This window comes from Tiliqua scincoides, chromosome 2 (assembly GCF_035046505.1).
Source record: "Tiliqua scincoides isolate rTilSci1 chromosome 2, rTilSci1.hap2, whole genome shotgun sequence".
NCBI lineage: Eukaryota > Metazoa > Chordata > Lepidosauria > Squamata > Scincidae > Tiliqua > Tiliqua scincoides.
The window spans coordinates 99546491-99564160 of NC_089822.1; the positions used below are offsets into that span (position 1 = coordinate 99546491).

A 17670-nucleotide genomic window follows, 5' to 3' on the forward strand; every position below is an offset into this window, starting at 1 on the left:
AGATAACATTTACCAGAAAAGGTTGTTGTACGGATTCCATCAAGCTAATGCAGGAACTCAGAAAAGTGTATAGTAAACATGTTCATTACTAGTACAGCAGGACATTATCCTTTCCTTATATTAACTGTTCCTTTGTCCAGTCCAGGAAACAGCAGTGACTTTTTTCAACCATTCTAGAACTGTCACACATGTTTTAACATCCAGTCAGACTACTATGAACCTTTCAACAGTATACTCCTAAGATACTAAGCTCAAAAAACAGTTCTGGACAAGTGGTGACGGCCATCATTATGACTCATGGGTGACTTGAGTCAAGTGGGGGTGGAGACTTGGAACTCTACTCAAGTCTCGGCATTGCGGCTCCAGCACATCCCTGCTATTCAGGGAATGTTAAGATATTTGTGTTCCTCATTTCAACTTAAAAAGGCTTCAAGGCAGTTTACAAAGTGAAAATAGACACACCAAATGAATGTAACATACAGGCAAAACAACCAAACACAGAACATCCCACACCCCCAAAAACAGCAGACAGAAAGATTTTTAACATTAAAAGCTTGGGTGAACTGCAGATTCACCCGGGGCCTTCAAAAGAGCAGTGATGGTGACAGAGAAAACACATCTAAGAAAAATATTCCACAACAGCTCCTCAACAAAGAAGCCCTTGAGTTTATTGACCCCACACACTCATTCCTCTGGCAACCGCATTCCTCAGAGGCAGCACAAGGTGGCAGCATCTTCAACTCAAGGACATCACTTTGGATAGGTCCTCAAAAGAGAAGATAAGACATAGCCTCCAGAGGTTAGGCAGCAGCAGGATACAACAGGCTACTTGAAGAGTACACTTGTTCCTGATCTCATGTGATTACTGAGGATGATCACTGATCGTGGTTTTCAAGTCAACCACTGCAAACAGTGTAATTGCTGCCACAGTTTTGCTGCTTAGCAGATTAGGCTGGACCGATTTAGAAGAGCAATCTCGAATCTAACTCCACACTCTGCCTACAATTGGGCTATAATAAGAGGAGACTACCTTGGTGGAAACCTACATCTTCAGAACAATGGATTGTATATCACCAGTGTAAATTTCATGCTTCCAGGTGTGCCATTTCACACAACACACTGTGACAAATCCACATTTGCAACTGACTATACACTCAAGATGCAACCAACCCTGGCTCTCTAATTAAGATGCTTCTATGCTGCAAGTGTTTTTCAAACAGCCACTTGTCATATTCACCATGGGGAAAAAGATTTTTTTTTAAGTGGCGTATATGAAGTAATGCTAGCAGAAACTGAGCCTAACTAACTAACTAACTAACTAACTAACTCACTCACTCACTCACTCACTCACTCACTCACTCACTCACTCACTCACTCACTCACTCACTCGGTATCACTGCAGAAACATATAAAAGACATTTATAAATGAGACATATCCCTTGCGTACAGTTTTGTACCTCTCTGCCCCTCTGGCCATGACTGAAAGAGCAATGCTGGTATTGCCTGCTTCCTGAGTAATGGATAAGAGTAAAGGAGAAGGGGGCACAACTTCCCGAGGACGTTGGGGAAAGGAGAGAGTCAGTGTTCAGTCACATCAGCACTGCGGCAGGGGGGTGATATCCATATCAGGGAGGTGCTCTGAGGCCCCCCAAAAGCCTTAGAAATGCACTTCTGGTTTTTGGAAAAACCAGATGTGCGTTTCTAAGGCCTTTCAGGGGCCTTCATAAGCCTTCTGAACCCCAGGGAAGCCACATGAAGCCTCCCTGGGTCTCAGACCACCTCCTGGGTGTGACTGGAAGACTCTTCTGATCACATCTGGGAGGTACAGGTCAGCCTCCTGGTCGGGACCCACAGTGGATCAAATCTGCAGGTCCTGAATCAACGTATAAGTAGACATGACCTGACACAGACACGATACAGAGCCCAAAACCCTAGTTTAAGCAATTTCTGCCCAATGTCGCATATATGCAACAGGAACCAAATGTGTACACCTGTGGGCCGGGCAGAAAGGGTTAAATAGCAGACACAGTTCTGCCTGCCAGAACTCCGTTTATGCCCTGGAACCAGTCTGAAATGAAACTGCTGTTCCCTCAGATCCCACATGTCTGTCATATTGTGCCTCCAGTTCTTAAAGAGACTGTATGTATTTGTCTGCTTTAGAGAAGTTTATTTACTGTATGAACTCTGTGAATTGCTATGGGGGAAACTGTCAGCACTTACAGCCCAATCCTGAGCTGCCTGGGGTGTGCGGCTGTGGCACCGAAAATGATTGCTGCCACATCCTGCGCATTTTGGGCAGCTGCTGCTGGCTCCTCAGGAAAAGGGGACTTTCGATCCCTTCCTCTGGGTCAGGGGTGTCCAAAGTTTTTGGCAAGGGGGCCACATCATCTCTCTGACACTGTGTCGGGGGCCGGGGGAAAAAAGAATTAATTTACATTTAAAATTTGAATAAATTTACATAAGTTTACATAAATGAATATATTAAAGATGACCTCATATGAATGAATGAAGGTCTTGCAATAGCTCAAGGCCTATAAAAGGCCTTGCACAAAGCAAGGCTGCCCTTTCCTTTGCTGCTGCTACTGCATCACAGACATGAAACAACAAGCAGTGGAGGGAGCCCTCATCCCACAGCTCAAGCAAGAGGTCAAACAGTTGCCCTCATGCTGAGAGTAGTTGCATCGGGCCAGTGTGGGCTCTGACAAATCTCCGGAGGGCCAGAGGCTCATTAGAGACTGGGGGCTCCCTGAGGGCCGCATTGAGAGGCCTCAAGGGCCGCAAGTGGCCCCAGGGCCGGGGTTTGGGCACCCCTGCTCTGGGTAAATGGAGTAGCCCAGCAATGGGGCTACTCGATTCACTGCCAATGAAAAGGTCAGCAGTGAATCAAGAATCTCTGTGCAGGGCGGTGAGCTGAACACGGAGGCTCGCGATCCAGTGGAGAATCACTCCAACGGTCACGCCTCCCTCCCTCTCCAGCCCCCCCTCAGCTCGCCTCCCCCTCACGCCCCTGCTTACCTCTCCGCTGCTTGGCAGTCTGTGCATCTACCGAGCAGCGGAGGTCAGGCGCCCTCTCGCATGTTACAGCATGTTTGCGATAACAATTGGGCTCTCAGTCTGGAATCAGGTCATCCCTATACTGTAGGGGTGGGCAAACTTTCAACTTTAGGGATCCTGGACCTTTAACAATTGCGTAGGAGAGGGAATTTCAGCAGGTACAGCTTGTCATCTGTCAGATGACAATTGCTAAAGGAGCCAACTTCAGGTGGGTCCCCATTCGTTTCAATGTATTTTATTTCTAATACATTAGACTTGACACTTCCATGGTTGTGACTGCATCTGGGGAAATGTTACAGATCTGTACTTTTGACAATTGTGTATAAGTTTTTAACGATGATAGTCAATGGTGCTTAGTCCCAGGTAAGTGTGTATAGGATTGCAGTCTTTGGGAAATTTTTTTAAAGTGATCAGCAACTGCTTGTGAGGGTTCTTCTTTATTTTAAATTAATTTTTAAACTTATACTTATTGTAAACTTTTAGTTTACTTACTTGATTAGATTTTGTCAAATGGGGGGTGTTTAAAATTTTCCTGCTTGATGATGTCACTTCCAGCAGGTCCCGACAGATTGTCATTCTAAAAGTGGGTCCTGGTGCTTAAATGTTTAAGGACTATTGGTATAGACTGATTTGAGCCTTTTAATCACACAAATCTGTACTGTGCTCTACTTTGTCAGTGTACATAGTGGAAGGCAGATTACAATTAAAAGACTGCCTTCAATAATTATACATTTGTTCAGGTTTCCATGTAATAAAATCTTTGATCCATGACAATTTCTACAGTATTGGCAACATCCATGGTTTACCAACACTGGATTAATGCAGATTCTAGGCTGCAGAACATATTTTATATATGTAGTATGTGTTCCTACACCCCACAGTAGTAGTAGTAGTGACAGTGAAAATGCCATGCACATAAAAGAGCATCTACAAGGCCAAAAATGTTTTGTACGGATGTTTTCACATGCTGTTTCACATACTGTTAAAAGAGGAGAATCAAGGGAAAAGATTTACATTCCTAGCAGGTCCTAAGCATGGTCCAGCAGATTCCATGCTAGACATCAAATCTCAATTTACCTATGACTTGCTGGTTAATTCCAGGCATTTCTTATCCTACCCAACGTCCAACTATAAAATGGAAACAGTGCATTATCATGGAGCATTATGGCCAGGATGCACAAGAGCAGAGTTAAAAAGACCCTACGAAACGCATTTCCAGTAGGATGAAAAAAAGGGCACATGCCCACACACGCCCACATGGTTGCAAAACAATGCCACTCAAACTATTGACATCCCTCTTTATCATCATCTACCCCTAGCATACTTTAACTGAATTATAGAAAAATTGACTAGAGAGATTAGGACACACAAACCCCCACAGACCAAGCAGTGAAATTCTCAAGCTGGAAAACCTGTAGTTGGATCCAGGATTGTGCTCGTTCAGTGGCATGGAATGCAAGATCTTCCCTATCCCCTTCCTCCCCTCTATTTATTCACATGATTTCTTCACAGGGATAAAATCCAAACAGTAGTAACTCAAGTGCACATCTGTACTTTGATATGTCCTAACTTCCACTATGTCATTTTCTTTGCTTCTGCTTTTAGCCCACTTCATCACCCCTAATATCTCTCCCTAATATCCCTCCCTCCAGCCTTGCACCAGCTGCCTCCTGGCATAAGCTGCCATTACACATGGATGCCGTTACCAACACGGAATTTTGCATCTCTGAGTGACAGACACTGCAATTGTAACCATGTTTTCAGAGAGAAGTCCCGCTATGTTCAATTGAGCCTACTCCTGAGTAAACATGCACTGGGCTGCAGCCTGAAAAAGCTAACCAAACCCAAAGCTATCAACTCTCCTCCTGAAAGGGTGCTTTTCCTGGGTCAGAGTTTACACAGGAAGGTTTGGTCTGCACAGCCTTCTCCTGGGTATAATCAAATAATGGTCTATATTATTTGATTATACACATGCAAGACTGATCTATAATGCAAGACTGATCTATAATGCAGAAACTGGAAAGACATAATAAAACAAATTTTAAGGGCATCACAAGGAGCACAAGCCTTCTCTGAGATGGCCCCCAGGATGTGCATCTCCCCGCCAAGATCTACTTGGCTCCTAGCCCAAGTGCCTTTCAAGATTTTTTTAAAGACCTGGTAATTTCAGGTTTTCTTTAGCTCAACTTGAGTTTTGTCAGTTTACTCTCTGCAACTGCTTTTAAAAAAAAATTTTCTATTAGCATTTTGGGTTTGTTCATTTTATAAAGATGATCTCATTGTATTTCATTTTTGTTGCTTTATAGCTTTATGGAAGTTGCTTTGCACTCTGTTAAATGGAAAGTCAGGATTAAAATAACCTGTATCCTATTTTACTACGAAAAGCAGGGCATTCGATCAGTTTGGTGCCACGAATGAATAACGTCTTTCATAAGTGCTCCACCATCTCCGGCAATGGCATGATATTGAACATAGCCTCTGAACCCCAACTTAAGGCACCAGTAGACTCAAGTGGGAGATGGAGATTTGAGAAGTATCCCAGTCCTAAGCCACTTCAGGCTTTAAAATGTCAATACCAGCATTTTGAACTGAACCCAGAAAAAAATTGGTAGCATATGTACTTTGAATGCTACTATTCTGTTTTTAATTCCTATGAAGAAATAATCTTGGTAGTGGAATGTACTAGAGATGCAAAAGGCCCCGAAGAAAGCCAGAAAGTTGGGGGGAAAAGGGATTCTCAGTTTTCCCCCTCCCCCAAGGCACTTATTTTTTCTGTTGAAAAAAATGGATATTTGGGGACATACTGAAAAACTTTGTATAATTTTTTTTTCCTTTTAGACTAGGAGTGTCAAACGTAAGGCCCATGGGCCAAATGCAGCCAGCTCCCATTATAACTGGATAATTTATTCAGTTCCCATTATAATTGGGCTCTCCTAGCATAATTGGGCTGTCTCATCCTGAAAATAAGAACAAGATTTGTACATTTTCTCTTTTGTCATTTGCAACTAATGAGTTTCTTTGTGAACAAAGTGCTTATTTCTGGCCATCATCTACTTAATGATGTCACTTTCAGCTTAATGATGTCACTTCCGGCCTTCAGCAGGCAGTATGAATGCTAATTTGGGCCCTCTGTATGAAATGAGTTTGACACCCCTGCTTTAGACTAAGGAAGGAAAAGTTTTCTAAGGTTATATTTTAAAATATTGTTTACCTGCCTTTTATTCCTCCAAAATAGCTTTCTAACAACCATTTAAGCCCTTCTACAATTTTAGGCAATTAAGATTCCTAGATACTGTAGGAAAGTACAACTCTCAAAACCTCCTGCTTGCTTCAGATTCCTCTCTCTTCTGCAGTATTTGAAAGCAACTGGTCTGGAAATAGGCAAGCTGGCCCTGAATATCAAGATTTAAGTGATAGACCACAGTGTTGAAGGCTGTTAAGCTGAAGGAGATTTTTCCTCTAGAGAGTTGGAAGAGGTTTGAAAGAGGGGTTGTTTATGGTGTGAACACTCATTCTACAGTTGCCCCAACAAACAGGTGTTGCTGTTTTTACATTTGTCTTCAGTTCCTGAATAATGCTGACATTATAGAGTAGAGAAGAGGCTGCTTTGAAGTCCAGGAAACAAAAAGGAAAGTGTTTTTAAAAGTTAGCAACAAAATTTATGGTTTCAATTTCCATTGTTTATTTTTTTCCACTCAATTTTTACAACTGGGAAAAGTTAAGTTTTTTGTGCCTTTGGCTGCAGCACCTTGTTGTTCATCTCAAATACTGAGTGTAATTTTTGTATGAATAAACCTAAGGTTTTTAGTTTTCAATTTCATAAACATACTAAACACTACAATTTTATGTGCCATGTTGTACATAATGCATTTTATGTACTTAAAAGGAGTCAAGCAAGTTTATCTTCTTTTCATCAGATCTAAATATTGCATATATTTCTATTTCCTCCCAACAAAACACAGGTTTTTTCAATGACTTCAAACTTTTTCATCTCTGAAATCTGCTCACCATTTGGACTTTTCATACAACATGCAAAATTATCATTTACTTCCAGTTTGATCCTCAGTACTGAATCTGTTTCACATTCAGATCAATACTCTGAAAACAAGGTCAACCAGGACGGTTAATGCATCTTCTGCTTAATGAATTGGCAGTTCAGCAGTGAACGTTCTGGATTGAAGTTGAAACATCCAAAAGCCGAGGTGCTGATCTGCTTGGGGCTAGATGATGAAGAGCAGATGTAGCTGGCAAGGCGCGTGCTGCAAAAATCAATGGAACACATTTCTTGGTGCTAAAGCAGGTATCTGTCTGCCCATGGTGCAAAAAGTGCTTCCATTCCAAAGGCCTCCAATGCCCTGCTCAATGCAGGAACCCAGTCAGCATCCCTGTCAGCTGTGTGAATGTGATGGAGGAGGAGGAAAGATACAGCCCCATGTGTCAGGTATGTTATGGAAATCAGAAGTACTAAAAGCAATTTCTTTATTACTTGAATACTTTTAGAGCCCACAAAAATTGAAGGTGATGATCTGGATTAGTTTTTCTGCCGATAGCTGTGGATTTCTTTTGATTTTTAGAAAATGAAGGAAAACAGGAGAAAGAGCATTTAGAAGTGTACTACAAAGAGAAGAGGCAATTTTCTAAACTAGGATTGAAAGTTTCATATGGCTATAAAGCTCATTGGGTATCACACTGTCTTGCAGGTAGTACCTCGGTATCTACCGGGATCTGTTCATGAACACTCTCCCACGGACACTGAAATCTGTGGATTTGGCACCTTTAACCCTCTGAAGGCCATCAGAGCTCACATATGGAGAGCATTCCAAGGGCTGGGAAGGCCATGCACCGCTGCCCTGGCCCTCAGAACGACTTCTAAGACCTTGGTGGGGCCTTTTTTCCAGTTTTTGCCAAAAATCAAAGGTGACATTCTAAGTCCTCCGGAGGACATTCTAAGGCCACGCACTTAACTTATAGGTAGATGTGTTTGAAAACTTTTTTTTTTTTGCAGATTTCGTAGTTTAAAACAATGAAAAAAGCAGAAAGCGGTGTTATGTGTTTTTATTCCAAGTTATCTGTTACGTATGTTTATTCCAAGTTCTTATTAATTTTAAAACACTTTAAAAGTGTATTAGGTACGTGATATAGGCCGCAATCCTAGCCAATTTTCCAGCACTGACATAAGGGCAATGCAACTCTGAGGTAAGGGAACAAACATTGCCTCTTACCTTGAGGAGACCTCCATGACTGTCCCCCAAATGTAGGATGCAGCACATGCCCCACTGGCACAGCTATGCCAGTGCTGGAAAGTTGGTTAGGATTGTGCCCATAGTGTCAGAAGTAATCTTCCTGGAAAATACACCATGGATAGCTGAAAGTGAGGAGCCTGGAGGTCTTCCCCAGGCCTCCCAATGCCTTATAAGGCATTAAAAACATCACCTCCAATTTCTCTGTGAAATCAGAAGTTGGTTTTTTTTGTTTTTGTTTTTGTTTGCATCAGAGCTCTGCTCCCCTCATCTCTGAAGGAAGTGCACGAGGGGGGGGGCGCCCAGGCTTGATCTGCTGATAAGTGAATCCGCATATATGGGATATATAGAAATTGGGGGTCCCCCTGTATCTTAAATACCAAAATGCAGAGTTTTGTGTTATGCTGTTACTAACAAAAACGCACAGCTCTACTCATAGGGTCACTGAAGGAGAAAAAGGAGGTAGAACAGCTTTCCGTGTTACAATTCCCGCTACTGCATGGAGCCCTTCCATGGCTGTACAGCAGCAAGGGAGGGCCTCCAGACGTTTGGTGATGACATTACATGTCACCGCCAACTTCCAGGTAGCTGAGCTCTGAACTGCGTGTAACTTAACTTTGAGCTGCACAGCTTAGGGGGAAAACACTGGGGTGGAGAAGAGATCTAGGGAAACCACTCTGAGCTCCCAGAAGGAGGGTGGCAAGTGGGGGGGGGGAGAGGCAAATGTAGGATACTGTTAAAAATAGTTACAAAATCAGCAATACAACATGAAGAATCCTTGTGCTGTGCAAGATGATGTAGAGGGCCTGTCTGTTAACCCATTTCTACCCAGCCCACAGGTGCACACATTTGATCCCTGCTGCATATAGGCAACGTTATGCAGAAATGGCTTAACAATACCCAACCAGCACATTACACCTTTGCCAATACTACAGGTGTCTCCACCTGCCCGTCAGTTTGAAAACGTGGACATCCTGCACTCACCCGTCTCCTTCAACAGCAGCGGTCTAGCTGCCCTTCTCCAAAGTTTTGGTGGGGTAGCCCTTCCAGGGAAGCTGGCCACAGAGTTTCTCTAAACTCGCAGGATGAGCTGAGCTCCGCAGGAGCGCTGGAGCGTGCAGCCGTTCAAGCCAGACATGGTCCTCAGCGATTACTGCCATCCATATTTAATTACTCCTTTCCCTTTGTCTGTTAATTTTTAACTAGAGTACGCCTGCTCTCAGGAGCCATTAGGAGTCCCAGGCAGCAGGGTTCAGTGAGCAGAAAAAGTGCTTGTGACAGAACATACATTACTTGGCATTCTTGCCTCCCACTTTGCCAGAGAGGTGTGGAGCTTTGGGGGATTATTTTCAGCCTTGCTTTCACTGTCCACCCCATTGCAAGTCGTGAATAAAAGATAGTGTTCCATTTGAAGCTAATTTCCCTTTTCCTCCCTGTCAGAAACTGTATTCCTCAAACTTTGGTTCACATTCACATTTATTTTCCCCCCAAGTTTCCAAGCAGTAACTTTCATATCTTTTTTTGGAGGGGGGGGGGGAAGCATAAGACTTTGCAAACTTACTCCATCTTTCATGTCCAGCTCTGTGCACTACATCAGCACAACCTGGCCAGAAAAACGTCACAGAATACACTTCACCCTGCAAGGACCAGGTTCCACTGATTACATTTCCAAACATAATGGTTTCAAGTCTTGCCCTGTACTGCATCTCAATAGGATTCCAACTTTCATTGTGTTATGAAATATGATTATGCCAGCTTCACTGTTCACATACTGTAGATCAGTGGTTCTTAAAACCATGGTCCAGGGGCCGCCAGTGAGCCTCTGATGCAGTTTCTGGAAGCGCCTGGAACAACAATTAAAGAGAGAGAATACTAAAGAGGCAAGCTGCTGTAGGTGCTGCTGGGATCTATGTATCATTCTTGACACGCTTCCACTCTTCGCGGTTGTTGGAGATGTTTCTAGTCTTGTCAATGGTCCATCACTGGTTTCTTAGGTTTTCCTCAATGTGTTTGATCCATGTTTTCTTTAGTGCTGCCTGCTGAACCCTCCAAGTAGGGAGGTCACTTATGCCAGACGAACTTGCTTGGCAGCTGACTGAGGTTCACTCTGCAAGTTGATGATGACAATGACGATTCGCTTTCCGCATCTGATCCTTTCCTCCATCAATTGACAAATATTTGATCAGCGAATATTTGATCAGTGCAGCCCTGATGATGGCTTGTTTCAATGCTAGGGGGATGCATTCCGAGTGTCAGATGCATGTCAGGAGGAGGTGCCATTCACTTTCTTGATATTGTAAAAGGTCAACTTAGTTTTACCATTTAGTCTCCTGAAGCATGAGTTTGGTACTCATGCCTGGATGCTGCCTTTTCCAGGTCAACTGCAATACTATTCCAGTAGGCTTCCTGTTCCACCTTCAACTTCTCTGACCTCTTTTTTCAGTTTCTCGTATTGTACGATGTCAACATATTTGACTTGTTTCAATTGTCCACCAGATCCAGGCACTTGTCCGAAATCCACAGTTGAGTCCAACAGCGGATGGGTGGGCACAGAGGGGCAGAACACTCCACGATGGACTCAGATACCTGCTTTTCTTCTCCATCAACATCATACAATGCGAATATTATGAAATTTGTTGGATAGAGCTATTTGGAATTCTTGTCTGAGTTCCTGACTCTTCAGACATGCCCAGTTCAATTTGACTGGTGGGGGTGCCTTGTGTTTTGCCCACCGTAGTCGCAGCTGGACCTTAACATGAACAAGATAGTGCCTGGATCCACAGTCAAGCCCCCTCATTGCCCAAACATCTTTAAGTGAGAATCAGTATTGGAAGTTGACTAGGATGCAGTTCAGGACAGTTGTGTCTTCACCAGATGTACACTGGTGTTTACATGGTGCTAGAAGTGGCTGTTACCTACTATTAGGCTGTTCAAGGTGGCAAAGGACAACAGGCACAGTCCACTGTCATTGATCTCACCATGACCAAATCTGCCCAGTGTTTCTTCCCACCCAGTCCCTTCTGCACTAGTGAGGGCATTAAAATCTCCTGTCAAAATGATCAGTTCAGTCTGCGGAATCCTATCCAGTGTGTCTTGAAGCTGGCTGTAAAAGTCAACCTTGGCTGCATCCAGGCTGGTCTCGGCTGGGGCATAGCTGAACAGGATATAGGTCTTGACTTTAACTCCGCCAAGGACATTCCTAAGCCTGGCTTAAAAAGGAGGGTGGTCACCCTGCCACAATTACCTGAACTGGGAAACCAGGAAAGAAACCACATGGAAATCTGAATCACTGTATCTGGGGCAGCCAATACGCCAGCACCAAGGATCCAGGCTGCTGATGAGAAATGGACTATTGGTCAAAAAACAAAATTCATGATGGTGAAACTGGAAATTTGCATCACTGCATGGAATGCGTGAACTGTTTTGTCATGTCAGACAAAAGGAAATCATCACCACAGTCAAGTGCAAAATCTTGATAACTGCAATATCCAAACTATACCTCACTGGATCTGGGACACTGATCATTCACCCACCAACCATCAATGAAACAATGAAGCTAATCCAGTTCAGTGGTGAAAAGCAAGCAGATGGCATCAGCTGTATTGTGGACAGATGGGCTGCTGGAAGTGTATTTGCTTTCCAACCAATATCAGATTGACTCACCATTAATGGTACTGTGAATACTAGTAGTGGATCATTGCAAGGAGAAAGAGGAAGTGGAACAGCTTTCCCTGTAACAATTCCTACTGCTGCACAGAGCCATTCCATGGTTGTAAGCACTATCAGAGGATCATATCTTGGGGCCAGAAGGGACCCTGACAGTTACCTAGCCTAGACAGAGAAGGTATGATTGTTTACTTACTTCACTTTAGTATATAATTATTATAACAGCTCTCTATGTGATAAGTCCCCCATACTCCCAGCCTCCTATGGAAACCATACTGGTATTATTTTTTGCTATTCCCATATGCACTAAATTGGCCTAACATCCTGCTATTGGAATTAAAACTAGACTAGAGAGAAAGAAAGAAAAAACCACTTTCTCTCACTCTCTCTCTCTCTCTCTCTCTCTCTCTCTCTCACACACACACACACACACACACACACACACACACACACACACACACAAAATGTACAAACAACTTTCATTTCATCCATACCCCATCTCTATAACATGTTAACGGTTACACTTTCCCCAGGATATATAGGTGTGTGACTGGTTCCCATAACTGCAAAAACAGAGTGCAAGAACTGCTCCTCAGTGGGTGAATATACACTGACTTACCCCTTCATCAAGTGATCATTTGCACGTATAATTTTTGGCAAGATGTTACAAAACTCTGGCTTACCAAATAGCAACGAGGTTCTGTTCTTGCTGCTTCTCAGACTTCTGACCTAGTGCAGCTCTGTGAGGAAGTTCTCTTCATTTTGCAAGGCCATTTCTTTAAAAATACATACTACGCTTAATCCAAACCTACCAGACTATTGGTTTACAATTAAATCATCACTACTAGTCAACAAAAAAAAAGAGCAGCAACTATTATAAAACTAACAGATCAGATCAAACCTGCTGAGAAATAAAAGCCATTTCCACTTTTATCCCAGAGGCTTCACAGGCCTACCAAAACAGAAAGATCTGATTTTCTAAAAAGCTGTCACTTAGGAGGGTCTGACTGACACGAAAGCTCCAAGACAGCAAGGTGGAACAGAAGAGGCCTTACATATCTCTTTTCCGCTGTCCATGCCTCTACTCACAAACAAACACAGAGGCAAAGCCTTATCTGCAAGACATTAGGAAAAATGGAAACATACAGGAGGCAAAGTCTCTCCAAATACCTGGAGTCCAGGCTGTTTGGTGCTTTGATAAGTTAGTACCAGCACTGTGACTTGGGCCTGGAAACAGGTCAGAGTGCTGACCTTAGATAATAAGTGCAGATCCTTAATATAATTTTGTCCAGTGGGATTTCTGGGGTGAAGTGTATATGTTGCATTCTAGACCAGATGTAGCTTTCAGATATTTGTTAAAATCAACCCCATGTAGACTATATCCAACCCAGATGGCATCTATCAAAGTGGTCAGGTCGCTATCCTCCAGAACAATGGCACAGCTTGTGCACCATTAACCTAGAAAACAGCAGTCACCAACACCACCTGAGAACAAAGTTGGGATCAAGAAATAATTACAAGACACAAATCTGCCGTTTAAGGAGAGAGTTTGAACCACATCTAAGAGAGGCTGAACATCCATTCCTAAGTCAACAAGCCCCCATCACATCTCAAAGTTATCAGAACTAAATTTCCATTTCACATACAGTCCTTCACCAACCTCCAAGCAACAGTTATTTTGTCAACTTTCTGGGAACTGAAAATGATACAGACAGGCTTAGCAGGTGGTGACAAATACACAGTGTTAGGTTTTCCAGTTGATGAATGATCACCTGTAGTCATCCATTTCCTGCTTAGAATTATGCAGTCATTCGTGACACCGACTTCCCCAGTACCCCTTTCTGGAACACAAGTGTTGTTTTGCCTTATATATGATGGTTTTTGTCTCTCTTTGCTGGCTTCAGTTACATAGGGGAACACAAACACATCATCTACTTCAAGACAATTTAGCCTCAGAAGTTAACAAAAATGTTGGCAAGGGCAAGTCTCAGAAGCACAGTCCATATATACAAAGGGGTATATATGTATACAAAGACCCAGCAGGTATTTCTAACTATCTTGTGTGAATGGAGTGTGAAATTACTCAGGAAGAGAAAGGTGTTCAGGGTTCTATCAGGCAGTGGAGTGCTGTCATTTTTCATAAGCCTGTCCCCAGTAGTCCCAGGAGGATGTGTCAGCTTGATCGAGGTGTGCTCATTAATTTCTCTCTGGGGTGCCTGTTAGCCAGACAGGTGTTAGTCGTACGGTGAGCACTGGAGAGGATCAGGTGGTAACGTGGGTGAAGTTGTGACTGATTGGTTTAAATTACCTGAGCATGCAGTGAAGCGGGGTAGGTGAAAGCAGGCGGAGGTAGAGCAGGTGCTAACTCCGCTGGGTAGAGAGGGTACGGCGCCCACACTTCAGGGCTACTGGGGTAAAGTGCAGGCACTGTGAGCTCATCTGCAAGAGAAGAATAAGGAGAGTTCATGGTTATAAAAACAGCATATATACACACGCACAACAGAAAAGTACCTTCTAAAAGCCAAGTTATGTCAGCACCTCTGACCCCATTTATGACCTCCTTAAACAAAAGAAAATTAGGAGAGAAGCACATACACACTTCTGCTCTGCAGTAATGTATGAAAGTAAAGATCCACAACTTACATTAAAGAGTAGAGTTATTCTATAAACAGGAACTGTGTTTTCAGTGGAGCAGGAAGAAATGCAAACAATGGGGAAAAGCAACAACATCACACACCTACTGCAGTCACCAATGGTGGGAAAATTGAACTATCAAGAGAATTTTGCTAAAAAGAACTAGTGTTGCTTCTGGGCGAGGCAACGGAACTGAATAGTTACATTCCAGGTTTCAAGGAGTGGAGGTCAAGATATCCACAGTAAGATTCAAAAGTCTGCTCTATAATGCATTGAAGACTAAACTGCAAAAGAACAAACAAAAACTACCAACTTGCTGATTCATAACGGGAAATAACTAGAGATACAATTGAAGTAGCCACCTAAAGAACAGGTACATGGGTAGAAACAACTGCCCACCCTCTACAACACCTTAGTGGATGAAGTTCTGAATCCTGTCTCTGATTCCATCCCAAATCCCAGGTTTGGGATCATCTACCACAGGAATCTACATTCTTTAGATGACTTCTCAGTGCCATCAGTCACCAGCCGGTAAGCCTGCACACTAGAAAGCATAAGTCAAGAACAATAAACTGCTCACCTTGGATAAGATGACAGCTGCCACAACAGAAGGTAGAATCATGCCAGATTTGTACCATAACTAAACAGTAAAGGATACTTGGAGAAATAATTAATCATCAGCTGATGTGGGATAAACGTATAATAGCAACTGCCTTCTTCTGGTACTACCAAGAACTGGCCTTGTTACAGCCACAACCAGAGTTATTTAGGCCAACCACAAATGGTACCCATTGGCGTGCAGTTTCTCTTTGTTCTTCTTTTGACAAAATGCATAGAAACCACAATCTGAAGACAACCAGCATGGCAGTGAAGGGGATAACTTGCCCAGTTTTGATTCCCATTCTCCTTTGCCTGCCCTTCATCTACCTGCACAACAGCCTTCTCAGACTTCAACCCCAGTTTCCATTTGTGTGTATAGGTTGAGCCTCATTATTTGCATGGGTTCCGTTCCAAGCACTCATGTGGATAAAAATGCACTATAACAAACAATTTAAAAAACAAAGTTTCTTTGCTCCGGTGGTTTAAAAACAGCCTTGCTGACCTTTGCAATGTAAGATAAGAGTCATTAAGACGACAATCCATCAACCAGTCCTCCTCCAAGCACTTACAAAGGCACTTCACTCAGCCCCTCCCTTCACCAATGCAAAGTGATCACCTTTCTTTCATGTGCTCAGGGGGAAGGGAGGGGTCCGCTGGGGAGAGAAGGACTGATGGATTGTCAGCCAGCTGCCCTCTCTCTCTCTCATTATCGAGGCTATTGTTAAAGGACTGTTCAGTTTTTAAACTGATTTTAACGGGATGCATTTTCCCCCTTCTCCAAGGATCAGCACATTCCTTCTCATTTGCAGTGGCCATTCGTGTGGAGTCAAATTCATGTATAAAAAAATCTGTGTATAAATAGGCTGGACCTGTACTAGTAACTACTTTCACATCAATTTCCCCAAGACTTAACAGTATGCCAACCAAATACTGTGTGGTAAGATTTCTACTGATATCCAATACTAAACAACAGCCTAAGTGAACTCTTACTCAGAGCAAGAGATTCTGGATCTAATAAATGATGCAGCTGCAGGGTGCGTGACATCCAAGTTCAGGGGTAAAAGATATGCCTACAAATATAATTCTAAAATGACACACCCTCCACAAAAAAACAATGACTTACAATCTTTCTGCCTGCAGGGAACACATGCTACATTGACTTGTCAAGAAAGGGTACTCGTACATGTTACAGAGGATTTGGGGACATTTTTGGGGGTACAGACTCATTTTATGATTAGCACTAAGCAGGCATCACTGTTGTCCCACATGAACAATGTGCCCTCGAGCACACGCCCAACACTCCCCTGTGGTTGCACACTGCAGGCGAAGATAATTAAATGTTCACCATTACTAATCTTCTCATTGAGGATCCTGTAATAAGCTTCCAAGCAACTGCAGGGTTCCCTGACCAGAATTTGAATACAATGGTTCTAACCAATCAAGCTTAAATATTCCATTTCTCAAAATATTTCCTTGCTCTGCAGGTGGACTCAGACTACTCATGGTCTCTTTTTGTTTTGGAAACTCAAACTACTTGTATTTAAGGTTTGAGCTCCCCAAGGATACCTTCTGAAATGGGTCAGCAGACCTGCCTCCCACTGGGGTTAAGAGAGATAACGATGGAATAGTTTGGAGCTATGTGCAAGACAGACAATGGAACGCCAGGCTTAATAAACCCATGTTTTTGCACATAGCTAAAAACTTATTTTTTTTTTTTCATATTTCTATCTTCAACTTTCTCCAGTTTCTCCCCTCTCCACATCTCCTTCTTCCTCCACAGTTGCAGGTGGTATACACAGGGCTCTGTCACTTTATCCTAACAACCCTCTGAAATAAGTTGGACAAGTTGCCATCTCAGACTAAAACCACACAGAAAGTGTCATGCATGTGGAGGTGGGGGTTGAACCACATTCCCTCACTCCAAGCCTAACCCTATCTACATCATGTTAATTTTGCTTTGCTTTTCTCCATATCTTCCCAATTCCAAATCTTCTCATTCATTCATTCATTCAGCCAGCCAGCCAGCCAGCCAGCCAGCCACAAAATTATTCCTTATCCTCACCAGAACAAGCCAAAATAAGATTCGGTTAAGCAGCTTCTATTTAGTAAGTTCCAAGTTCCTCCTCTCACCATCTTTGCATGATGACCAGCCACAGGTTCCTATAAAAATCACAATTCTGCATAGCACCCCATAAGCAAAACAAAAAACATCATGAGACACAATATTAACACAAGCATAGGTGTTAACAGAGGATTTAAAAAGTAGCATTGTCATCAGTTACTGAAAAGACTTGCAATGAGACATATTTCTTAACTACATGCTAGAAAACATCAACATGCAGTGAACAACCTGTTAAGATGTAAAATTAGAGTCCAAAGTGGGTAGACTATCAACTGTCTCTGCATGATGCACTAGCCTAGCTTTCTTCCAGTTGGCTTCAGTGGATAGGTCTAGTGCACTGAGTGCAATTGGATT

At 42.9% G+C, this 17670-nt stretch overlaps 1 protein-coding gene across 1 annotated transcript in view; it reads right to left on the reverse strand.

Annotated features, from left to right (window-relative positions):
• The window catches only part of RBPMS (RNA binding protein, mRNA processing factor), a 109242-nt gene that overhangs the window by 10980 nt on the left and 80592 nt on the right, over positions 1–17670 (reverse strand). Inside the window, exon 6 of the mRNA XM_066617594.1 lies at positions 14269–14399. Within this exon, the coding sequence (XP_066473691.1) occupies positions 14269–14399 (131 nt within the window). The remainder of the gene's footprint in view (positions 1–14268; positions 14400–17670) is intronic.